At 41.3% G+C, this 27,281-nt stretch overlaps 1 protein-coding gene across 1 annotated transcript in view; it reads right to left on the bottom strand.

Moving 5' to 3' along the window:
* PTDSS1 (phosphatidylserine synthase 1) overlaps positions 1-27,281 on the bottom strand; it is an 811,205-nt gene that overhangs the window by 77,568 nt on the left and 706,356 nt on the right. The window contains exons 11-12 of the mRNA XM_044065621.1: positions 17,103-17,171; positions 167-212 (exon numbers count right to left, since the gene is read on the bottom strand). Of these exons, the coding sequence (XP_043921556.1) occupies positions 167-212; positions 17,103-17,171 (115 nt within the window). The remainder of the gene's footprint in view (positions 1-166; positions 213-17,102; positions 17,172-27,281) is intronic.

The raw sequence follows: 27,281 nt of genomic DNA, 5'->3' as shown, positions 1-27,281 counted from the left end.
TAAAACAATCTGCACACAACACCACAATGCTGAGGTGCAATCGCAAAAGAACATTGGAATTTTTTTTTCTGGTAATGGATTTAGCTCTTCATCTACATACATAAAGATGAAAACGAAGGAGACAAATATGTCACAGGAGTGATCAATGAACTACTTTGCACCTCACCTGTGCTAAACTCATTGCTGGAATTATCGTCACATTCAGAAAATGTCTAAGGAGAAAAAAAGGGAAAAGTTTCAGTACCTTATAATTACAGTATACTATCAGTCTATAACATTTTGGCACCGCAAAACAAATCCATAACTATGCAATTTATCTTGCTTGTTTTTCAGCATGTTCCATTATGACATCAACAACTATGAAGATATTAGAGGAAAACTCTATAGTTGAGAGCCTCTGTAGACAGAACCTTGCCTACAGCCTTACTGCAATCCAGACAGACAAGGGGAAGGACCTATTAGGCTCCTAGGCATCAAAACAATTGATGAATATGCATTTGACATATAAATATGTCTCACTAATTCTTTACTACGCCAACACAAACATGACATTAACAAGATTTTCTGGATCAGCTTTGTAGTGGACAATTCGACACTGCAATTTTAACAGAACACAAGTGCTAAATCACCATACTTTCAACCAAAAGCTCACCCTGGTCTGTGCCCACCTATAAAAAGCAGCAGAACATCAGCTTTATCTTGCTGACCACCACAGTAAACGACCACCAAGAAAGTGTTACAAGAACTGTACACGTTTTGTTAGGAGACAAACTGATTCGCTGCTCAATTCTGACAAAAAATGCATTTATTACTGTCTTATATTATTAATGCAAGTTCCTTTTTAGTGGGTCTACAGCTGAATTCATCCTTTCTCCTGTTACAATTTGGCATTTTTTGTGTCAGATACTCAAAATGTCAAGGATGTGCAAAGAACAACACAAAGTACTGTTAAGGACCAACCTAGCCCCAACCCATTTCATTCCCAACCAAGCAAACACAATGATAATCAATAATGAACATCCTTAATCATCAAACAAGAATATTTGTTGCCAATCAAGAAAAAACAATGGACAAACAACAAAGCTATGATGTTTACAAGTAATATACACATATGTTTTTGCCCAACTTAACTGAGGCCAGAAAGAGGGGGCTGTTAAAGCACAAATGGAAAGTAAGGGTAGCTGGAAGCCATCAAATAGGATGTCCTCAGAAACCAACTAACATAAGAAAGCATACATCACATCTAACACCTAGGCTTTTCTTGATGCATCTACTGGGAAAAAGAATCCCAAGCAGCACATCTACCACAAAAAAGGAACCAGAGGGCAAACAAAAGGCTAAGGATTAGATGGACAATTCCCAGAGTAGAAAAATGACAAAGGAGACCGGACTCAAGTCATGGTAAACAACATAATGCTTGGTGACACTGACATGTAGAGCAAGAGGCCATAGCACAGACATCTGCAATGTGTACATTCCTGAAGCAAGCAACAGTAGTGGGCACACCTTTAATGGAGACTGTTTTAGCAGCAGGATTTTCCAAACAAGTGGTAAGCCACCAGATGGCAAACAGAGTAAGTAGTTAGCCTGGCTCCATAGCACAAACGCACAAGATCCAGACTACAACCTTAGCTGACCATGGCTTGACTTGTAGTCCAAGCAATGGACAGGTGAGGGCAGGCTGTTAATAAGGGCTCTCTCTACCAAGGGGGAGAGAGACAGTTGAAACAATTACATGGCCAGCTCTTACGAGACACAAAAGAGAGAGCATGTAATGTGTAGAGCCAGTGAAGTCTACACCCACTAAGCTATATATCATACAATAACAATTTTGTCAAAAAAAGGCACACAAAAGAATGTGCACATACCCCTCAAGTAATATTATGGGTGTTGCAATGTCATCACAGCTACTAGAGAGAGTTGCCAGGCTAAAGATAAAATCCCTGCCTTTTCCACAGAATGGAAGTAGGCATTTACAAGTGAAGAGCTGTTGTGCTGTCTCCTATCTTGGTATCATTCAGGGTCTGCCCTTTAATATGGATGTTTTGGTTTTTAGAAGGGGAAGCCAGATGATCAGGCCCCTGAGGTAAAATCGGTCTCATCAAAGGAGTGGATAAAAGAAACAGGTGGACAGGAATGGGGACCAAACAACCTTCATCATTGTCTGGACAATGATCCCTCTCTGTTCAGCTCTCAATGATTTCAAGATCTGTAGAACAGGGCTTAATGAATTTCAGGCACAAGAGAGAACAAAAAAAAAAAAAAAAGATAATGCAGGTGGTACTCCATCTGGAAAGGACCAGTTCTTCCTTTCTAAAAGAGAGATGAACAGATGTCCTTGCCTTCCTAAACTCATGCATCTGCCTCAAGCAAAACTTAAGTGGCTTGTCCATAGTACAAAAGGCTCCCTCTGGTCGTATTTTACCTCAGCAAAGAATGCAGGCAGATAAATGAACTGGGTCAGGAAAATTAAGAAACCACTTTTAGAACAATACACCTATGTCTTACAAGATATCATCTTCACGGTCAGTGAATCAGATGGTCTGGATGAAGAAAAAGTAAGCCTGACAACCATGAATTTCAAATCTCATTTAGAACAGAGAACTTTCAAATCCATGTGGAAATGCAGCACTCCACTACACAACTGCTTTATGGACAGTGCTTAGTCTCAGTTATGGACAGTGCTTAGTCTCAGTTTTGCCCTCCATACGATCAAGACAGTCAAAACCACAATACATGCAGCAGACTATGGAATAACAGGTCTAAATGAAACCTGCACCTGAATAAGGTCATGATATGTAAACAGATTGACCAGGCCTGTATTGGGTAATGCTCATGCAAATGGCAGTCCTTATAAGTCCACATGACAAAGTTTCATGCTACTCTTATGTCTAATACATCAGCAAGAAGTTACAGTGGGATCAGTGGGTCTAAAACAGAAGTTAGGTCATGAGGTGAAGTCAGCTGTCTCCCAGCCCATGAGGGAATCCCCTCCCTAAGTTAGACACAAAAGGGTCCCCTTTATATAGTGTCAGGACTACAGAACCAGAATTGGCTTTGGTTTTTCTTCTCTGACAGTTGTAATGACAAGTGGATTCAGTGGGGATGGGAAGGAGGGTGCACAAACATCTCCCGTGCCATGGGAAGAACATATTTAGTGCAAATTCACCTGACAGCCTTTATTAGCTTTGGAATGGACCGACCAGTAGCTAGGCTACATAAATATCATCCTTACTAACAGGATCTATAGAATGACCTAGGGCTCTTCCTCCCCTTTTCCTAGATATTTATCCAGGTATTTTTGGTAGCAGGTTGGATGGGAACCCTATGCAGTCTGCAACAAACTTCATTAACCTTAATCTTTCTCCAAAGGAAGTTTCATCCACTGGAGAGTTTTAGGAAAGGAAGATCTCAAAATCTTCATACACTTTGGAGATGATGGCCTCCAGGTCCACTGACTCTTCCAGATCTAGGGAATCGCTGGTCTCTACAAGCTGCTGTCAGTGTCTCCTCCTTCCACCTCTTCCTTTCAGTCCAAAATGATCACTTCACATCTCCCTTACATCATCTTCTGCATCAGTATATTACCTCCCTTGTCTCTTAGGGTCTCAAGGGGGAACAGCTTTAGCTTCCATACACCTCGGTCATATTCCTTCCCTTTCATTCTAAGGATGTTTTGGCAGCTTTCACATGGACTTTTCCCAACAACCAGATGTCCTTCTCCTTATATACTTTTTACAACTGCATGCAGCACTGAAACAGTTGTCTAACTGAGGTCTTACAGACTTTAAAGCGTTATATCTTTGCTTCTACTCCCCTGAGGTTACACCCCTGCATTCTGTTTGCTGCTGCCCCTTTCCTCCCACTCAGCCCCTATGATCTAGTCTAAGTATTATCAACACTTTGCAGACGCTTTCCATTGTCTGTTGCATTCAGTACCTCTCTCACCAGCTGATACTAGGGTCACTTAGGCCTAAGGGCAAAGATTTGCATTGAACCTCATTCTGTTACTTTTCTGCTCAGTTGTTCAGGCCTTCTAAATCCTTCACTAGACTCTTCTTCCCATCTATCATTGCTGCACCTATCTTTACATTATCTGCAAAAACATGACTCTGTTTTCTGTACCTTCAAGTATGTCTGAAGCAAACACTAAACATTTCTGGACAAAGGACGGATGCCTGAAGTACTCCACTAGTCACTTTGCTAATTCCCAACACTGTCTGTCTCACCTATCCCAAATCCTATTCTTCAACCATGAAAACTCCTCACTTCCTTAGTCTTGTCCCTACCCCTAACCCTTCTGCTCTTCCTATCAGCTTCCTGTGTGGCACAGCATTAAAGACCTTGAAGTCATGGCAGACATGTACTGGTCGAGTTTATCTGTAACCAAGTTCTAAAACTAAATCAGCCTTGACTGGCAGCTCCTTCTGGCCATGTGTCCATGGGGGAGACTGCTGTCCTCTACTACCAATCCTTGATTCTTCCCCATGACATTCCTTGCCATCTGATATTAGGTGAACAGGACTGTTAGTCCCTGGATGGTTTTCTTCTCCCTTCTTGTACAAGGATACCATGGTCGCTTTCAATCCTTTGACACTTCTGCTTTGTACTCCAGCCATTCAACCTAAAGCTGGGAAGCACCTACACCACTTGCATTCCAGGGAGGGTTGCTTAGCATGTCCCTAAGAGGAGGAGAGTTATGAATTCAATTTACTGTTAGTTTAGGAACAGGATGCTACACATGCTGACTGGGAACCCAGTGAGAAGACAGATGTACTTACACGGGAACATGACCAATAACTGCCCTCAGTTTTCATCACCTTCAGATGGTGCCTTAGCACAAGTCAGAGACTGTGTGAGAAGCAGTACCATAGATCTCTATGCAAGGCAGTGTCAAATCCTGCCATTATAAAACTGGTGAAGTAGGCCAGTAGCTTCTCCTTCATGCAGCTTTCAAATACTGGCACTTATGCCTGTGCTTCACACTTTCTTCTCTCAAGCACTAAAGGCATGGCTTTATGTCTGTCAGCCAGATGGCCATAGCGAGACTGTATCAGGCATCAAATTAGGAACTCTACACAACACTACTTCAGGATAAGGTCTACGTGGCAGAGGCAAAAATGAACTGGTGGAGAACTGTCTGGAAGCTTCAGAGCTAAACTTAAATGAAAAGGAGAATACCAACCACACATTAGATAGAACAAAAATCCATAAAAAAAGTCAAAATAAGATCATCATTGAACAAAAAAACAAAAAACATAAAATCAAAATTAGTAAAAATCAAAAAATTTTGGAAAAAAAAAAAATAAAATCAGCCAAGTCAGAAAAGGCACAAAGAGAAAAAAAGGACAACTGGTTAGAAATTCAACATATAGAGAGAAATATGGTGAAAACTCCCACTGGAACCCAGAATTATTGCCAAATGATGACAAAATCACTGCACCCCAAAACATTGCCCAACATACCCCCCTCCCCAGAAGGCAAAAAAACAATCCCTCCCCTAGCCTCCCAGACATCCCACATCTCAAAAAGTGTGGTGAGCTCCAAACTTCTCAAAAAGCCCAAAACTCTCCATAACTATCCCAGCGAAGTACTACAGCAGACATGGATGGGATGGTGTCCCCGGCTAAACCCGCACATAAGGCAGCCAGCCTCCCCACAACCATAAGCTGCTTAATAATCCAGCCCAAGGCAATCGTGAGGCAACTGTGGTCCCACTCCACAAAGGCAGTGCCTCCACGGACCAAGTGCCTCGCCTTTACCCTGGTAAGTCTAGTAGAGCAAAACAACTAGAGGATCATAAGGAGGAGAACAAACAATATTGGGGGGACTTGCAGACATTGGACCCGACAGCAGAAGCTTGATCAAGACCCAGATCATCTTCTTGAACCTGTGATACTTCTTTTTAAAAACAGTCAGCAAGCCATTGATGACCAGAAGGCCAACAGTCCAGGATCACACCTGATACCTGCTAAAACAATACCCAGTCACCCTTACTGGTATTGTAGAAAAACTAGAAAAACTAAACCCCTACCCATGCAAACAAACCAGCTTAAATGTAAGGTTGGTATTGGCTTAAGGGACAGGTAAACCACAGAACCGTGCTATCCAAGCCGTGTCAGACTCAGCCCCACAGGGGTGAATGGTCCTGTCCCCCTATTTCGCGCATCTCAGACATTGCACACTCATTACTGGGAGGGGACTTTGAGCGGCAAAGCTTGACTTGACTAACAATTGCCATAGTGGAAAGTGCATCGCACATGATACTCGGAAGAAGATCAAAACGGAACAGGACAGCAGAACAAATAGCTGGTGCCAGAGCCGCTGCCTAAAAAGCAAAAAAAATACAAATGAAAACCCCCCTTGGAAAAACAAGCTACCCCTGATACACCATAAAGGCAATCCAGTAGCCAGTTAGGAGGTTATCAGACAGGGACAGGGGACCCAGAGAGGCCCCTTTCTTCAACCACTCACATTGTTAAAAAGACCTTCACTCACATTGCCGACCTGATCATGAAGGGATTCAAGATATAGGAGGTCATTGTTCCCCCCCTCATTGTTCTTATCCTTATCATGATCGATGATCGAAAGTATGCCAAGGCCCCATTGCATCCGACATCTGCAGCAATTGGAGGAACCCCAAGAGAAAGAAACCAAACCAAAAAGGAAAACAAAGGGACTCCAAAATCTGTCGCTGCCTGCCAGACTCTCATCATTCAAGCATACCCCGCATGCCAGGAGGTGACATGCTGCCTGACATACAAGGCCATGTCCACGGAATTAATGGACATGCTCTCCACCAAAAAAATCCATCCAAAAAAACAATCCACCAAAACCGACTTAAACCTTAACTTACGGATATAAATGGGGCGCGGATATAAACGTGCTGGAGGACTCCCTTATCATCCTCAGGAATAAGAGGTGTGTCCATGAGAGGTCAGAGCAGAGGCTCTTCTGTTCAGTTCTCTCAGAGAGAAAATGACTGGAGGATGGAGGGTTTACAGAGGACCCATCATCATCTCTCACTCACTGGGGACAGAGGCACAAAAAACTAACGGGTTTTTTTTTTTTTTGCATATAGGGGTGGCCAAAAAAACAAACTTTTGGCAGGCTTTATAATGCCTTAGGGCAGATAGCCTAGTATAAACCTATGAACCTAAGATCCAACAAGTTTTAAGAATTAGTAGCAACAACAGCAAGCAAAGTAGAACAAAACACAAATCACCAGGCCGGGTATCCAAGATTTATTCCAGTAAAATCTCTACCGCTTTGGCTCACGGCCTTCAAGGAGTAAATTAGTACATAAATTTGTTTTTAAGAATTAGTAGCACCCTGTGATTAAATGTAGTCCTTAGCAGCAAGCATGAATATGTCTTAGACCCAAAGACAGGTGTGCTACAGACTTCTCCTAAAGTCCTAACATGCAGACTCTGTACGTAATTCTCATTACAAGTACGTGTACTGTGTGACTAGCAGACTCTGACAGGATTAAGTTTAAGCCTTTCTGTGTTACACGAGGCTCTGGATAAGCCAGTTTTCACAGCTTAAGCTTAAACCATAGGTTGGAGGTTGCTATAATGGTTAAGGAGTTTACCTCAGGCACATGGTGCAGAGTTCAATTCTCACTACTGAAGTGAAATTAACTAGGCCTAAAACAGCCTGCAAAGGAAGCTAGCCTAGTACTTACTTATGAACCTATGTGTTTAAATATGTATTTGTTCGCCACCTGGAGGTTTTGACACATTTTAGCCTCTATTTTTGAGGCAGTTACAGCTCTCAACTCAACTACAAAATGAACTTTCAGCAAGCATACTAAAGTTCACTCACTACTTGAGGTACGTATAATCTGCAAGGTGTTTGAAGATGGGGCAGTGTACACTATGCACTCATGAGAATGTACCCTGATTAATCGGATATAAAAGAAAAAGAAAAGCTAGACCTGGTTATTACTTAATTTATGGTCTCTAATTTGGCACTTTCCCTGTCTATTAAGAAATTATCTATGATAGGTGCTCTGTAAGAAAGTTTATCCTATCTTTACAGGTACCCTTCAGAGAAAACGAAAGGGAGTAAATGCATACAAAAAAGGCTCTCATAATATGGGATGGATTAACTGGGTGACTTCATCAACTGGATTGTTCCCTACTGGGTAGTGCCCATTTTCAGAGGGCTCCAGTAAAACAAAATCAAGAACAGCATTCAAAAGATCAGCTTAGCATACAAAAGAAACAATCACTTAAAAATATTGATACAAACAAGTAAAAGAAAAACATTTTTAACAAAAGTATTAAGCAACAAGTTATAAAAGTAGTTAATATCACGGATATACATTTTTAAAAGTGCAAAGTATATAAGGTGACAGTATAACTAACTTGTACAGAGAGCCGTTGTGTTGTACACAAAAAAGTATACAACGGAATACTGTGATGCAACAGCAGACTTATGAAGCAAAATGCTGACTTTATAGCAATAACAACTTAGCTATACTAAGCCTAAGCTGGACATGGATAATCATTGCCCAGGCTCCCCTGCATGGGTACCTGACAAATAATTTCTTAAGGTGATAACTGTGGAAGCATCTTACTTGAGTCCCATTTTACCCAAAGCTAGTTCACAGCTGCTGTGTCACTGAAGTGGTGTGTTCTCCATGTGAACTTTCTTGTTGAATGGGAAATCATGACAGAAAGCTAAATAATTACAGATAAATGGAAACAATTGTTTCACATACTGCCATTTGTTCTCCCACTTTCTTAAGCATTCTGCAACTTTACAGTTAATATATGTATGTAGCAAAGGAATGTGCAGGGGGCTTGCTTCCCTGCAAAACCACTGTTTACTGTGTGGTTTCTTATTGGGGTTTAAGTAGTGTAGGTGTGACCAGTTTTTATACAATCACAGTGTAGGACATATATAACTTGAGCATAAGTGGCTAAGCAGTTACAAGTTCCCGCTTTTGAACACGTGCAAGGCCAGGAGTAAATGTACGATTCCGTATACACTGATCCCGGTTGCACTTTAATAAGTGTAGGGAAGAACTTTACTTCACATAAGTGGAAAGCCTGTTCCAAAGAAGGGCAGTCTAAGACACATAACTTATTATTTATGTTGCTGGCAAAGTTGAGGTCCCTAGATCAAGTGTTTCTGATGTTATTTGCTTTGAGAATCTGCAACAGGTCCATTAAGGCTGGATCAGAAGATGCTTTGTAGACCAGGCACAGATCACCTCTAAGCAGTCCGTAGGAGACTGAGCATAAGGATAAGGCTTTGAGGTGGTCTGCACAGGACATGTTGTCTACATCATGTAGCCAACATGTCCTGTGTAGAATCTCTGCGGATGTCCCAGTTGTTGCATATGCCTGGTGAGGCACATACCAAATGGGCACTGTACTCAGGGACTGGACTACTAAGGGCTGGATATAATGGAACCATGACAGCTTTGGACCTGGATGCCATACCCTTGCTTACAAGTCGCACAACATCTAATGATTTCCTTATGACATTAGATAAACGGTGGTCAAAGGCCAATTCATCGACTACATGTGTTCCCAAATCCCTGAATTCTGGGTTGGCCCTTAGGGAGTATATTATCAATGCAGTAATTTGCAGGGGTGGCCACCTTTCTGAAAGAGGCTATGACGCATTTTTTGGCATTGAGTTTTAGACCATCACTCTGGCACTAATTATCACTCTTTGTCAGGCCTTCCTGGCAGGTATCTGTGGCACTGGGAGAGTCTATAACTACAACTAGTTTACAAAAGTCTGCGAATATAGTTAAACTTGATGTCAGAGAAGTAGATACCACACAGGAGTAGCCAACTTCCAATTAGTGGAGGCAAACTACCTATCCTGACTTCCAGAGAAACATCTGTGAGCCAGCAGACTATCCAGCAGATGACACGGGTTTGCATCTAATTATGTGAGCTTATCTACAATGCCCGAGTGGGGTAGTGTGTCAACTGCCTCGGTCAAGACGATGCAGACAGGATGCATTGTTTTACCCTCATCCATTGCTTTGGTGACTTTCTCAAAGTCCACCAGCTTAAGCAGGCCATGACCTACCCTTACTGAAAGTTACCCATGTCATCAATTGTCATAGCCATGATTAGTCTTTCGATGGCTTTACATACAAAACTAGTCAGGCTTATGGGTCTAGTTTCACCAGTCAGTGGCCGATCCCTACTCTTGTGCAGAGGGACAAAAGTTGCAGTCCTCCATCCATTTGGCTTAGTCTGTTTGGAAGCTCTGGTTGAACAGTGACTCTGGTGGGTCTGATAGGTCACTATTACATGCTATTAAGGAGGCAACATGGGATATTATCAGGTCCTATTGATGCAGAGTTTTTGGCCTTGAACAGCTTTTTTAGGACCTGGTCCCTAGTGATAGGGGACTTATGGTGAGGGTATTTCTTGAGAGGTGTTTATTGGGGGAAAAAAGAGCAACACTGGAACTGAACTTACTGGCCAGTAGATTATCTACATCCTTTGTAACAGTATATGTGGCTTCATTTGCAATTAGTTTGGCATACTGTGTATTGCCTTTGAGGTTGAAGACTCAGCTAAAGAATGCCTTAAGACTGTCCTTCACCTGGGAGTCTACCTTACCTCAAATCTGGCTTTGATAGATTTAATTAGTCCTCTGAACTGGTTAAGTTTGATGGGGGAGTTCTTGCTTTGCTGGGCAGTATACTTTCTATTTTTGGATGTGGCTTTCTTACGTTTAGTATACAACTTATCTATGCTGGGATTCCACCAATGCAGCTTGTTTTTTGAGCTTGTCCTGTGCTTATTTTGGGTAGGCACATCTGCCTCTATGCAGCTGTATACATAGTTCCTGTGCTGTGTTAGGAAAGCTGGCATTTGCACTTTTGGGATTTCAACTTCAAGTTTAGTGTAATGTTTTTCTTTTAACAAAGAATTTAAAAACAAGAAATCGAACAATGCATCAATTAAAAAAACAGATTTTTCCAAAAATTTGAAACAAATCTGTAAAATATTTGCTTCTAAGATGACAAACAGTGCAGAAAACATATAAGTCCTCATAATGCTAAACAGGTGATAAAAAAGATAAACACATGTCCATAAAATTCCTACTATAAAAGCTATTGCATTCACAAGAAATGTTGCAAGACAGTCACAGCTTAACAAAAGTTTGAATATGTAATACAGCAACCAATACACACAGACAGCAATAAAATCAAGACCATCACATGAAAGTCCAAAATCACTAGACTACAAAACAAAGTCCAAAGAATTTGCAAAGTTCCACTTGTTCACTGCATCTCAAAAATGATTGAGACAACTCCAAGATCTTTGTAAGGGACATTAAAACTCTAAAAATTCAACAGAGACACTAACAACACTTCTTCCACATCTCATGGGCTAAAGTTTATGAAGCCATTCCAACAAAGTAAAAGCAACATACAATGCTCACAACTTCAAAGCCTCCGAATGTTGAAGCAGTCCATCAGCTGTATTCCCTTAAACTTGCCGCAATAGATGAATACAAAAAGAGCAAGACCCAACAATAAATCAAAGAATCTAAACCCTTCAACAAAAAGCTGTGACCTTTGATGGCAAAAGGACCATTTGCTGCATAAACAATCATCTCAGAAGAAATGCCAACAAATTTCCAAGCAAATGACCTGGATATGTAGCAATGCTCAATGCTATGAAAGCCATCTGTGGACAACTAGTGAACACTACTAGTGACAATTTCAGACAGCCACTGGACTCCAATGAGTTTGTTGTAGAAATTCAAGCTGAAAAGTCCTCCAACAAGATGTAGTGGTGCTAATTATCCCCTGAAACAATCTAGTCCAGCTCTGAAAATCTCCATTTTTATACTAACATCAGGAAAACCTGTCAGTTCAGTTTTTACTCATGAAGATTGGAAGAGGATCTGCTTTTAGCTGCTCCACCATTAAATTCTGATTCAAGACTATGTATTTAGCTTGGAGGTGTGGGCTCAAGCATCATGGTCAACTTGCACAGAGGATAAGACTGGGTCTCTCATTCTTTGCTAATACATCACATCACAAATCATATAGCCAGCCACTACTTTTAATGCTCTGGATATCAACTTACCTTGAATATTTGCATTGCATAAATCAAAGCCATCAACTCATTGACATTTTTTTGCTTGTTCTCTTACTAATCCATTTCTTTTGCATCATCTTGCGGCCCGGCCCCATTGTGTCGCCATGCAAAGTTTGAGAACTTTCTGAGACTACTGTGGGAGATCTTTGCGTGAAGATGTTTAAGTCAAGCTGTCATCCAACCGAGGATACAAGTGAATTAAGGTAGATAGGAATACATCTAGATCATCCAAATAGGGAGGGTATACATAAATTTGCTTTCTTCTGAGATGGGTAAAAACTAAAAGTTTTTAGGTCATGAGGACATGTCACATTTCTACCTTTGACTATGATGGAAGGAGGAGACAGCAGGCCCAGCTGGTCTGTCATCTGCTGAAGCTCCATACCTCACAGATTCTCTTGTCAGTCTCTGCTCAATGATCAGCTACAGAATTCTCCGGAAGTCTACTACTACTCTCTCTCTCTCTGAGGAAGTCTCTACTGAATGATATGCCCTCCAACTGTCAAATGGTACTCTTTCTCCTCAAACACTGCATCTAAAGATCAGGTTAAAGGCATATATGGCTAGACATGTTACGGTCACCACAATCACTTGCCAAGTATTGCTCCTGTGTTCCAGATTATATGATTCTTTTCCCTCCTTTTGTCTACTAATTATACTGCCAGCACATCCAATCCTTCTTAGCAGCTCAGGTTGTCCATTTTCTTCACAAGTCTAGTATCAGTCCTATCTATTTTTCCTTAAATGGCCTGAAGAACATCACAAAGTTCTCCACAGGCAACTTCACCTCTGCCCTGAAGAGTAAGGAGTTCACCTCAGCTTCTGTTGAGTCCACTTTCCAGGTTATACGGCCTAGTATTTTACTGTTTTTTGCCATCATCTCACACAGTTCCAGGTGGTTTGGCTAGGATTATGATACCATGATCTCTCTCTTGCCCTGTATAACCTGTTTCTACCCTGCTTCTCAATTTACAGGGCACTCCTGGACTGCTGGGCCAGCATTGCATCACTGCTTCTTTTTTTTTTTGCACTAAAGAGTTTAATTTTTAACACTTCCCATTTGATCAAACAGCATATGTATGCCCTTAAGCTGCCCACTCACCCTTTTTCAGTGGTGTATACTTGTCAAGCATGGACATATTAGTCTTATTTTCCCTACAGACTGATAGTGGGACCAGTACTTTTTAATTGATATATCAAACATAGCAATTAAAAAGTACTGGTCCCACTATCAATCTGTAGTACCTTGATAATCATGTACCCTTGTTTGATAACCACAGCAGACCACCGCACAACACATCATCTCTAGGATCTACCCAATTTCCCCAGTCTGGTTATAAACTACTTGAGGAGCAAAACACTTTGCTAAAAGTCCAGGTACACCACAATAAATAGCTCTTCATATCAACAACCTTAGGCACGGAGTCATAACAATCACTCACTCTAGGCACCCAATCATGATGACCACTCACTCTAGGCACCAAGTCATGATGGCTGCTCACTCTAGGCACTTGATCATGATTAACCACTCACTTTAGGCACCCAGTCATGAGAAAGCTCATCTGACATATATCCCAGAAGTGAACCTATGCTGGTTTGTGTCCAATAGTCTGTCTGTAATTAGGCACAATGCAGATTAATCCTCAGGATCCATTCTACTGGCTGTCATAGTACAGATGTTTATCATAGAGATCTGCATAATTTCTTGTTTCAGCTAGCCATCTCTTTGCAGTGGTACTACACTGTGTCACTCTACTAAACTGGCTCCCTAAAAGATTTTATGAAAAACATATTTCCAAATTGACTTTAAAATCTAAGAATTTCCAAAGTCCACTGCACTGCAGTTCAACAAAATTGGCTTTTCTGATGCTGGCCAAAACCTCTTCCAATTTTCTGGGACCCTGTTTGAATTCAAGGCCACATGCTGTATACCTTCAACAGTATACCTGCAGACTGTCATTTCTTTTAAAGAACCATGAAGGGGGAAAGTAGTCCAATACCAATGACTTCTCTCCTTCAGCATTGCTAACTACTTGACAATTTTTCACTTCTCCACTCCCCACTATATCCAATGACCTTTAAGTAGTTTTCATGACTTTTTTCATGCTAGAGTTTCTTCAACTAAACCACAAATTTGCTGCCTCTCTTCTCTCCACTATTCACCACTAGGAACATGAAGAACTGCTTCTAACAATGCTTATCTAAAAACTGGAAAATGCAATTCTTCATACGTACCACAAAAGTTGGCAAAGTGTTACTCCCATGATAGTAAATAAAATCTGCAGAGGCCATGAGAGCTGTTTTGTTATGCGAACACACACATGGGTTCTGATGTTAACAGGTTTTCTCCGACTTCTGATTATGTAAATAATGTTATCAGTCCTGTATATCATAAGCAACAATAATAATCCAAATGTCTCCCATGTGGCCCAGGAGAGTTACGTGGAACTGATATCTGCTAGTAGCCATAACTCTGAAGACTAACTGCAGAATGCAGACTTTCTTCCCAAGTCTATTCAAGGTCTACATTCCTGGTCTTTCGGAAGGGTGTCAGGAGCAAGAACCAACTTACACCCTTCTTCTGGATCAAAGGATACAATAGCTGAATCTATCACTGAACTACTAAGAAGACAGTCAGGGAAGTCTTGCCCTATCAAACTTATTTGGTTTCTTAGGTGCAGTGGACAAGGTCAGACTGATCTGTGGTAAAGAGACAGTTCTAAAGCTGCTAAACAGGAGGAATGGCGACTGGTTTAGTGACATTCAGAAACGATAGGTCAAAATATCGTTTCTGGACCTAAAAAAGTTCTTTTTCCTCCCACTGGAACAAATCCTTCATTTTTTAAGGATATCTCCAAAGCAGATCTCCCCATATGGGGAATCAACGAACACAGTATCCTCAGTGTCTGAATCATAATTCAAAGGGGAAGACATCCAAGAGGAATAATCCAGCTCCTCTACGTCACCTTCCTCTAAGTCATCATCAACCTTTGATGGAAAGTGGTACCGCTTCCTTTTATAAGAAGGAACTTCTGACACTGAAGGTTCACTGCCTGCTTGCAGGGCCTATACAAATTTTAAAAGGGCCTGGACCAGGCTGAATCATTGTTCGGAGGACCGGAGATGGAGTGAAAGACCCATCAGAAAGCAACTGCTAGGAGGCAGGGGGAAGAGAAATAAATCATTTGTTGGATAATTTCTGCATGGAAATCTAGTCTGGAAATCCTCATCTCTGTGCAGGAAGGTCAATAGTCCACACCAAACCTCCTTCCTCCCACAAATAGTTGAAATCTTGCCATCCCCCTCGTATATGACAAAGTGGGACTCCTAATTACCACCAGTGTTCAGGTGTCTAAAAAAATGTCCTTGCAAAGGACTGGTCTGGATAGACATGTCTGGTTCCAAAGCCATGGCAGCCTCCACAGCACCATCAACAAAGAACTGAAAAGTAGGTCCAAGCCAGGTCTGAGAAAGTGCCTCACACAAACTGGCCATCTTGGACTGATCAGAGCCACAAAGTATCTTCGGTGTTCCATTCTGCCTTCTTTTTTCTTTTGAGAGGGAGATGAGAGGATGAAGACCAAGTATCTCTCACAATGGCAGACTGGACAAAAGCTTCTAGTCTCCTCCACTCCAGGTATCTGAATAAGTAACGGAACCTACGCCTTACAGTTCCGAGGGTAAAAGCCCTGGCAGATGTAACAGTTTTTTATGCTGTGATCTGTTAGGCAGAATCTGCAGCAGCAGTGTTAATCTTTACAGGAAATTTGTCTACTATAACAACCCTCTCCCTTTCTTAAGCATAAATAACTAAAAAGAAAATACAACAGCATTGCATCAGCTGTACCCCATTAAATAGGGAAAAAGAAAAGTTCCACACTGGGGTACTTATCTGCTCAGAAGCTCTGAAGTTGGTTGACAAGGCACGATGAGAACAAACAGAACTCAACATGGACAACATGGTGCAAAAAAGTTCTAAAACAGCATAGCTGGCTTTGCTTTTTGTACCGGCACCCTTGGATGTGTCAGGGGCTTTGCTTATGTGATGCAAAGAGGGAAGGATGCTGAGCTCTAGATATCAGGCTATACATATGGGAACACCTAGCAGCTAAGTTCTTGGTAGCAAGGACTACTGCAACAATGATCTATTCTAAATGAAAATCAAAAACCATATCAATTGGTTCCTGACTTAGCTGTGGGTTTGAAAATCTGTTAGCAGAGGGAAGGGTAAGGCTAGAGCTGCTGAAGGCCTCTGTACTGTACTTCAAAGTTTATTAGTAAACCCTCAAACACTATACAGCTATCAGCAAGTCACTTAAACAGATCAATGCTACCTGGGTTAACCTTGACTAAAAGAGGCTTTAGTGCCGAAGTCTTGGCCAGTTAACTAAATTACATAAAAATAAAACTCAGACCAGTTCTTTCTACCAGCGGAAGGAGCCATTTACAGTAGAAGCACAGCTACAAAACCTTCTGGCTGAACAGCACAACTAGAGCTTACAGATGATTCCACTGGTTAAACATGGTTGTACAACGGCTGCTAAACAAGAAGCATATTAACAAGAGAACAGTACCACTGTAACTGATGTAATGCATTTTAGCAGTAATTAAATAATGTGCCCTACAGGTCTACATTGAAGGGGGGGGGGGGTAAACAAAATATAACCAATATTAATGAGTTTGCCAAGCTAGCCTAAGCTCTTGATCCTTGCAGGAAGACATAAAACTGCAACGGTTTCACAGTAATTCTAAACGAGCTACTTACTTTTAAAATGAAATTGTTATTCGAAATTGTTCCTTTAAGAAATGTCTGACTAATCTGTCCTTTTACACTGTTCTTTTCATAAAGCTGTATATTTTCTTTACTCTTTCCACGCTGTATGCAGTCAGTGTTCATTCTAAGGCTTTCATATACAGTGTAGTTCCTTCTTAGCAAAACTCAAGAAAAGCATGCAACATTCACAGTTTTTACAGACAGATGTCCTACCATTTTATTGGTTTGCTTACCTTTTCCCGATGTTCATACTTTTCTGCATACCAAACCATGCCATACAAGCAGAGAAAGGTGATAAAAGCCTATGAACAAATTAAAAATATATTTAACTCATTAAATTGTCTAACAATGTGTTAATATTCAAAGAGGTAATTCTCAAAGAGCAAGTTTCATATACAATATACATTACCAACTGATGGAAACATTTCCTGCATTTTAATCTAAGGAGCATCACACTCTTGTATAAATGGAATTCCTACCAGACCAGGAGGTCCTGACAGCCACAGGATAACTTTTAAAGCAACAAAAAAAAAAAACATGCAAAGATCATACCTCTCAACCATACTGAATTACTCGGTTTTTACCAAGTTTGTGGGTCCAAATGAAGGGGTTCCACGACTCCCAAGTGGCACCCCTTCATTTCCAATTTTTTTTTTATTGCACTGTCGGAGCTGATGTCATAACGTGCGCGATCACGTCAACTCTGTCAGGGTTTTCAGCCAGTCGGAATTGAGCTCCTTGAGCTCACGTCATTTCCGGCTGCAAATGCGAGCACTCGTTTTGGATTTATTAGCAGCAGCAGTCAAGAGCGAGCAGGAAATGTTGTGTTTTGGATTTATTAGCAGCAGCGGTCAAGAGAGCAGGAAATTTGGATTTATTAGCAGCAGAATCAAGTGAAGTGGAGGAACAGGTATGGACGTGTGTGTGTGTGCGTGTGTGTGTGTGTGTGTGTGTGTGTGTGTGTGTGTGTAATACACCTGGTAGCTAGAGGTATTCAGGCTCAAACCCTGTACCTTTGGTACAGGGTAAAAAGAGCCTAAAGTCCCTAGCCACCACCATTTCTAAGCTTTGTCTAGATTTTTTTGTGTTGAGAGCTAAGCCTATGGTGAGAGGTGAACAGAATTTGTATTCCCTCATTACTGGCTCTGTTGTTTGTCCAGGTTTTTTGTGCAAAGAGTTGACAGCTATGGTGAGAAGTGAGAACTGAATTCACTAAATGATAGTCATTAAGGTTCAGTCTTCCTTTTTTTCAGGAAACTGCTGATTTGGCATAGTGGTATGTTGCTCTGACTGTAGTGCATAGTGTCCTGGGTTCAAGACTTGCCAGTGACATGCATGGTGGTAACACATTTTATTCTAGCAACTTTCCAAAATTATACAAGCAATATTTAAAATGTGTCACTGTTTTTTGACCTTTTGTCCCCTCCCCCAAAAAATGAAGTTAAAAATAAGTGCGAGAAGCTGTGCAAGATGCCTATAGCTTACACTACTGACATTCTATTTACAGTGTGGGTGTGGAAGTAGATTTTTATGATGGAAATGTTCTGAATTGGGCAGTTTTGTTATTATTGGTTCATGCATTTTGTTTCACTGCCTACAGTACAGCCTACTGGAAAAATGTTCAAACAAATTTAAAATGCGCTCTAACACGTGTGCTGTATTATATAAGGAATATAACTTAATAAAGTCAGGAAGGAGTATCAAAGAAAATAATACATGCATGTTTCTTGTTTTGTGTGCAAGGGGCCAATGATTTGAAAACAGCCCAAAGGTAATCTTTATCTACCACTGGTTAGATGCATTTTCTTTGGATGTAGTGTGTGGGTTTCAATGCTATTTCAATGAATATGAGTTTCAAGGGCAGAGACGTTTTAATGCTAAGTCTATTTTCATTGTGAGACAGTATTGCTTTATTTAGGAGATGTCTGCTAGTGTTTGTGCATTGTTGTACTGCAAAATGTAAAAATAAAATACAAAAAATCATTGTAGAAAAAAGTAAAGCAGTATGCACACAGTGTTTATGGTAAATGGGGAGAAACTGCCAGGTAATGGGACATTGCAATGGCTGCAGGGGGACACTGGTGCCATATTTTGGTCGTCTGTTCTTCAGTTTGCATTTGAAAGTTGGTATCCCACATTTCCATTGGAGTGGGTGGGGTTACATAATTATGTACGCAAATTAGATGTTAATCAGCGTACAGATTTGTACCTATTTTTCATGGACCTTGTCAAGATTTTTGATGTTGTCAGGTCTAGAGGTATGCCAAAGATCCCTGAAGGCAAAAGGCCGATGTACCAGATTGCTGAAACTTGAATAAACTAGTGGAGCTGAATTTTGTGTGTTTTTTTTGTTCGTTTAGTAGTGCTTTATATAACTGTTTTAAAACCCACCAGAGAGTTCATATATTCACTTTTTCATACAGACACACCATACCATTTATGATTGCATCCTCTTCCACAATGCTTTGTAATGCCAATTGCCGAAGAATAGCAAGCAGGACTATATTATTCAAAACAATATAATCGTGACTGTTATGAATGAGTATTTCATAATGTTCAGGAAGAGGTTGTTAGAGTCATAAGGTTTTATCCTAGTAATCCCCACAGTCTAAATTTATAACTGGCTCTAAGAAAAAAAAAAGTCCGATGGCAAATGAAACTCAGAGAGAGAGAGGCGCTATCTATCTATCTATATATATATATATATATATATATATATATATATATATATATATATATATCTATATCTATATCTATATATATATATATATATATACACACACACAGACACATACATACATATATATATATATTAGGTATATATACTGTGGTTTTCATCTTACTGTTGTTTGATAAAGTTTAGCTACTGGCTCCCTCGTCGTTCTTTTATATTAAGAAGTGTTTTAGTCATATATGTACATACATATATATGTATACTCATACATATATATGTACATACATATATATGTATGAGTATACACTGAAACATCACACTAAAAAGTAAATGCACGACAAGCTGTCAGAATAAAATACATGAATAGACATCCCACTAAAAACCTGACACACTCAATTGGCACCGATTCAAACAAATACACACTACAGACTAGTAAACACCATATCCACAGACTGAAACATCACATACATTCAAAACCACACAATAGTATTGTCAACAGCAGAATGTTATACTCTTCAGCATTCTTTGTAGACAGCACTCTCCTAACTTAATATACATGTATTCCACTGTTACACAAATTCAGGCTAAAGGGCATATATCCTTATAAGACACTACCAGTAAAGGACCACAACCACCAGCAAACAACACACAAACGTACACATACTGCGCACACTACACGACCCAAAAATATTCAACCTAATACACTTACCAACTGGCTACTTGACAAACTGAATGGCAGCTATATATATATATATATATATATATATATATATATATATATATATATATATGAATACAGACAGATGTAAGCACAATCCTCCTTTAAGGGAAACAACATTAGTCTGTTGGATGAACAAATGAACTTATACCTGTCAATATACAGACCATGAAAGGAAACACAAACTTCTGTGGGCTGCAGCAGATGGTTCTAGCCTCAGTTCGGGAGTTCACTCAAATTTAAGTAAGCAAAGTCCCCAGACCTGTAATAGTTTGTGATTTCCTGGGCCCCAATTATTTCTAGTACTTTCACTGAAGTTTCGTAGCAATCTAACCAAAGTTCCAAAACATTTGAAAAGCCAACAAAGGGGGGATGAAAGTATGGGGATGATGCTCAGCTCAAGGAGATCCTACTAATTGCTGCACTGACCTCTATAACAGGCAGGATAAAAAAGAGCAGTATACAGGGTCATAGCATAGGACTGAACATAAGCCATATATGTGCAATATAGTCTTAATAAGAGAAAGTGTGAATGCACCACGGGTTGGCATTCTGTGCCCCTTTTGGCAGTGTTCATGTCAAGGCCACAAGAAGTGGTGAATTAGGATCAATATAAAATTAGGCCTTTGTAGTGCCTTGATGACAGCTCTTTCACTGCCTGGGTCTTTCACCCTGTGCCAAAAGCCACCAGATTGTACAGTACTAAAAGGCAAACACCTTGAATGAAAAGCAGAACTTTCCCCAAGAGTGATGCTAGAATACAACAATCAATACACCAAGAAGAAGGATGAATGGGACAAGGACTAACTGACTATCTGGAAGGGTTAATGGTTGGCAAGTACAGGGACAGTAAAACTTATTTTCATCTGTATGAACTATTTGGCCATTGGCATCAACACTACTACAGAATGCAACCACACCTTCAAAAGCATTACACAGATTCTTCCTAGTTTCTATTGCTACAAAATACATCAGCAGATGGAAGGACTGCTTTAAGGACGGTACTGACACCACGTTTAGGATGGAACGTGGCTGGTCCTCATAAAATACCCTAAACTTGTGAAACACCACAAATGGTGCCCTATAGATAAGAACTTGAAACTCTAAGATCCTGTAATCAGAGTATTTTCCAAGAGGCAAACTTCAAAGCAACTGAATCAGTGCATTCAAATGTAGTATGGGCAAGCCTATTAATCAGTAAGTTCAACTCCAAAGACAGAGGCGGGGAGGTTTTCTTCACAGGGGGACAGAGATGCAGAGCTCCTTTGAGAAATTAATTACTCAATTAATGTTTGACTACAGTCCAGCCTCCCAAAATGTCAATGTGCAGAAATTGTTGAAAGATACACCTCTGAACATAGAACTGAAATCTAAGCCATACGAGTGCTTGAAATAAGCTAGGATCACAAGCATACTGACTGACTAAGGAAGTACTGGATACAACTCTACCCAAATGAAGAGAAGGCTTCCTGGGAGTTTCAATTACCTTTGACATGCCAACAGAAAGAACTAGTGGGATTATAGGGTTAACAATAGGAACCAGCCATGCAGCAGAGGTGGCTGTCACAGCACACCTGTGTATGACAATCCTCAGCTTGTACAGTGGGGTTCTGAACCTCCAGGGGACAACAGCCTGAAATTACACCCTTCTCAACCAACAAAATTTTGTGATTAGGTAGAGAATCATTGGGAATGGCTAGAATAAGTCTTAGAAATCCAGTTCCAGGAGTCTGCCAGTACATTCATTATGACTAGGAAGGGAAATATTGTGACAATGATGCGTCTTGTCTACTGCCCACTGACAAACCTGCACAGCCACTATGCACACTGGTTATGACTACACATTGCTTGCTCAGGAACCACAGTGACAGACTGCAGAAGCAGCTTTAACTCCAGAGCATTTAAATCCAGAAGATGCAGCTCATTCATGCAGCTCTCCTTACTGTTAGATCAGTTAAGCTATACAAGACCCGAGATAATTTCACCAACCTGCTACCAAAGTTTACATCATCGGGACCTGGAACAAATGTTGCTGAAGGAAAGAAAGAATTTCAGATAGGTTCATAGGATGATACTAGGCTATTGGCACAGAGGCCCTTATAGCCTAGCAAAGAATTTCACCCATGTTCCCACAAATTCAGCAGCTGTTTCCCCTGTCCAGCAGGGACACAGGTGTGATCCCAGGGGTGTATTTTCTGTTTCCCATCCAGTTGTCCAGGTTCCTCTTAAAGAGGGCTAGTGAGGTACTCTGCTCGACATGGAGAGGGAGCCTATTCCACAGATTGGGGAGTCTTTGGGACACAAATCTATCCCGATAACAAGTTCTATTAATGTCAAGGACCAGGTTGAGGCAACATGGTGGTCAAAAGTCAGTTTGCTATGAACCTGGGTGCCCAAGTCCCTCACGAATGATTGCATGCTGAGCACATTGTTATCAATGTGATTAGTGGAGCGCCATTTTCCCCAAAGAGGATAATGATGCATTTCTTGGCATTCAGTTTGAGGTCATGCTTCTGGCACCAGTCATTAATTTTGGTAAGGCCCTCTTGGAGGATGTTCACATCACTAGGGGAATTTAAGACAGCACCCAGTTTGCAGTCATCTGCATCATGGCCTTGCAGACCAGGCTAGTTAGACTGATGGGCCTAGAACTGCTGGAGTCGGTGGATGCTCCACCTTTGTGTAGAGAGATGATGGTGGCTGTCCTCCATTTGGCTGGGACAAAGCCGGTGCTCAGGCTTTGGTTGAAAACTGTGCCTAATGGTGCTGACAAGCTCATGCCTGAGTTCATGTAGGATGCAGCCAGGGATGTTGTCAGGTCCCATAGAGGCTGTATGTTTTGCCTTTCAGGGGGCATTAAAACCTGCTTCCTGGTGATGAGGGGAGGGGGACAGGTGCTGGGGATGTCCTAGTTTACTGATGGTGGGGACAGGAGGGGTGAAGTTTTCACTGAACCTGTCTGCCAGCAGGTTGGCTATATCTACTGTGTCTGTGTATGTAGTGTTCTTGACCATCAGTTCAGAGCAGATTTGGTGTCACCTTTGAGACTGTGGATGTATATGAAGAAGGCCTTGTGATTGTCCTTAGTGGATGTGGCCAACTTGGACTCGAAGTTAGCCTTAGAGGATTTCACCATTAACCTTATTTGCTTGTTAAGACAAAGGAGAAATTGCTTCCAACTTGGCACCTGCTCCTTCTTGGCCCTGGACAGCATTTCTTTCCTTTTATTATAGAGTTTGTTTACTGCTGCTGCCTACCAGACAGGTTTACTCTTCCTTGAGGAAGATGATTTGGTCCTGTCAGGTATTGCTGAGTCCTTGCAGCTATGTAGGTGCTTATATCGTTTTTTGGTGTAGGCTTGGACATTAGTGCTACTTCCAACTGAAGGGACAGTGGCTGTGAAGTTGCTTATACTACCTGCTCTCAGGAGGTTGTAGTCAGTTTTGGAAAAGTATTTTTGTCTGACCCTAGTGTGTGTGTGTGTGTGTGCGGGGGGGGGCAGGGAAGATGGTGACTCTGAAAGTGAATGCTTTATGGTCAGATCTTGCCAAGGAGGATGACACTATAGGGGTGCTACAGTGGCTACTCATGTTGGTTATTACCAGGTCCAAGATATTTTCATCTCTCATGGGGGTTTTGACCAGCTAATCCAATGCACTGGCTTCCACTCTATGGTTGGGTAGTTAAAGTCGCCCAGGATCAGGGTAGAGGGCTGAATCTTGATGGATTCAAGTAAGTCCATACAGGTGGAGTGGGCATCCTGTGGCATGGTTGGGGGGGTCTGTAGCCAGCTATGATTTGAAGAAGTGTTTTGTCAACAGTTAACTGCATCTGGAGCGTCTCCTATGTGTCATACTGTTTGACCAGCCTGGAGGTCTGTATGTCATTGATAAATACTGAAACTCCGCCCTCCTTTGGCTTTGCAGCCCTCCATTTGGGGTCTGAAAGTATGATAAGACAAGTAAACTGATAAGACAAGTAAACTGGTAAGGCTGGGGTGCTCTACGCAACTTTGAACCAGGTTTCAGTGACTGCACAAATGTCAGCATCTTCCAGGGTGAGGAATACTTGCAATGAATGCAGTTTCATGCTAAGACTCCTGCCATGTAGCAGCATGACCTTTACATTTCATTTAGAATTTTTCACATTAGTAATTTTGTCCTCATGACCTTGCCTAAAAAAAGGTACTATGGGGGAGGCAAGAGCTTTGCCAGAAGCCTGAAGCCTAGGGGTGACAGATGAAGGCCATCTCTGGCAAAGCATTGTGGTCTGTCAATCAGGTCCTCCCTGGCTGTCAGGTATTGGATTCCCTTGGAATGACACCAAAAACTAAGCCAATTGTTAAAATCAATCATTTTCTGTTTGCACTGAGGCATCATTCTGGGTAATGGCAGGATGCTGCTTAAGGCTGTACCTGCATGGGACACATACTCAGAGAGCTCAATCATGTCTCTCTTCATACAACCCAGAGATACAAGTCTCAAGTCATTCACACCAACATGGACTACGACAAAGTCATAACAGTACCTGTTGAGAGACTTGAGTGAGTGTGTGATATGGTGGATTCTAGCATCTGACAAGCAACATACCGTGACTTTCTTATCTAGCCAGGTGAGGGGCACATCTGTGTGTCTCACAATAGAGTCTCCTATGACTAGTATGTTGGGTTTGTGGCTGGGCCTTATAGGCTGTGAGACACAGGCATGTGAACTATCTGTGTTGCTTGGTGTTGTGGGCTGTGATGTGCATGTGTGTTTTTGCCTCTGAGGTCTCTTGTTTATGCAGGTTTTTGTTGAGAACCTTCGCGTATGTGGGAGTGTGTTGTACAAGTGTGGGTGGTGTTAGAGGTGTGGGGTTTGTAGTGTTTGTGGAGACAACCTTCTCAGTGCCAGACGTATTGTCTTGTAATTGAGACAGAGCAAGGATTCAAGGTTCTTAATGTAATTGCATCTCTCACATATTGTGTTCCTAGGTGGTAGTAGTAGACGGTTGTCCATGTATATGAGGCAGGCATGCCCATATCAATCAGACTAGCAGGAGAAACCATAGGAAATTGTCCATCCATGGTTGTCAGAATCTACGGAAGAGAGGTCAGGGATAGTAGACTGGGTACTATCTCTGTAGAGACTATTTATACGTGTGAGTAGGGCTGGATAAAATCAATACAGTAGCTGCAAGGGAGGGCCTCACTTACATAGGAGTGCCAGAAGAGAAAAAATGCAACTGAGATACCTCGCAAAGGGTTAAAACAGAGCTGCAGCGGTGTGCGATACACAAACAAGTACAAACCCAAGCAAACACGGAGCTTAATACCACAAAAATAAAAGTAAAATAGAAATACTGGAATTGACCAATCCACCCTTGTCCCTGAGCTCTTAAACACCCTATATGCCATACTAGTTCCAGCCAGTTAATTTACTCCCACTAAGTGCAGGTAGGCTCCAGCCAACACAAGATGGCGTAGTTGAAAACACCAGGAATCACACAAACAGATCTGGATACAGCAAAATCTGTAATCAGGCTACGCTACAGATATTTAACTCTGTTTAGGTTATTTAACACAGGAGAAGAGATATACATATAAATATAACAGCAGAACAATTTAACAGTAAAACAGTGAAAAAACACAGTGCAGATGTAATGCAAGTTAATAAAACAGCACAGTTAATCAAATGCAAGTGCAGTACAAGTCAAAATAAATTGAAAAATGGCATTTAGTTTTGTATATTCTCTCAGCAGCTTTGAAATGAAGCACAGGGTAGATGCAGAACAATTTAATCAGGCTACCAGAAAGCAGTAACAAATGGAGTAGAATAAACGCAACTGAACACCTAAGCACAAGCAACAACATGAAGTAGGAAGATGCACACATTTTTTAAGTGGAGAGAGGAAACAGAAGATAATTCAAGGTTAAGCTAAAGGGGTGGGCCTTCAAAACTGATCTCACTGTACTCAGTAGAATGAGCTGATGCAGTGGGTGGGCCTTCGCAACTGATCTCACTGTACTCAGTAGAATGAGCTGATGCAGTGGGTGGGCCTTCACAACTGATCTCACTGTACTTAGTAGAATGAGCTGATGCAATGGGACTGGGAGGAGTGTCCAATATGAAATGTATAGCACAGGTGGGCAACTGAAAAGCCACCAAGCTTTAAGACCACAACAACAGGTGGACGGGTGGGGAGACAAGATCAGAACAGAGATGAGGACTCAATTCACTAAGCCTAAAATACAGTTGCACAGTTTAAACAGATATGCAGCAAATATTGTTTTAGTTAATCAGAAGTGCAGAAAACAGTTGAAAATAAGCACTTATCTTTTGTAGTCTCAAAGCAGGTTTTTGGAAAACAGCAGAGCAAGGGCAGAAGGCCGAACTCACTGCAGCTTTGAGCAAACAAGCACAAACAGGTTTAAACACTGGCTATTTAAGGCAGAGAAACAGGAACCAGCCAAAGTTCAAATTATCCAGAGCCTGTAACTCTACCTAGATCAGACTAAATTGAAACCCCCCCCTACCACAAAGCACAGCTAGGCCTCTCTAGACAAAAGATTAACTGTACTACAAGTTCCAAAGGTCACAAACAGTACTAGATTCAGCAGACCCTGAACCTAGGCTATGCTAGTGTTTTTCAAGTGCAGCTACAAGTAAATTGAACAGAAAAAGCAGAGACACAAAAAGGAGACAGAGATCAGAACAGAGGTAAGGATTTAATTCATTAAGACTAAAATACAGTTGCACAATTTAAACAGATATGCAGCAACTATTATCCCCTCCAAACACCAGATCTTGGAAAAAGGAGCTAATACAAACAGAAGAACTGTCAGCAAATTACATCTCTACATCCTCTAACATCTCACAGTCCACTGCAGCACCCATATGGTCACATGTGTGACAGGCATTGTAATGACTGCAACAGATCTATCCCACAAAGAGGAGGATGTTGCAAGCTTTCTCATTCTCACCTGCATCCATCCTCAACCAGACTGCCAAGAGCATAAGCTCCTAAGCTCTCCCTGCTATC

This window comes from Protopterus annectens, chromosome 3.part0 (genome assembly GCF_019279795.1).
Source record: "Protopterus annectens isolate FY-2018-M chromosome 3.part0, PAN1.0, whole genome shotgun sequence".
In the NCBI taxonomy this organism is placed as follows: domain Eukaryota; kingdom Metazoa; phylum Chordata; order Ceratodontiformes; family Protopteridae; genus Protopterus; species Protopterus annectens.
The sequence above is the reverse complement of the archived record's forward strand: the minus strand, read 5'-3'. Positions and strand labels throughout refer to the sequence as shown.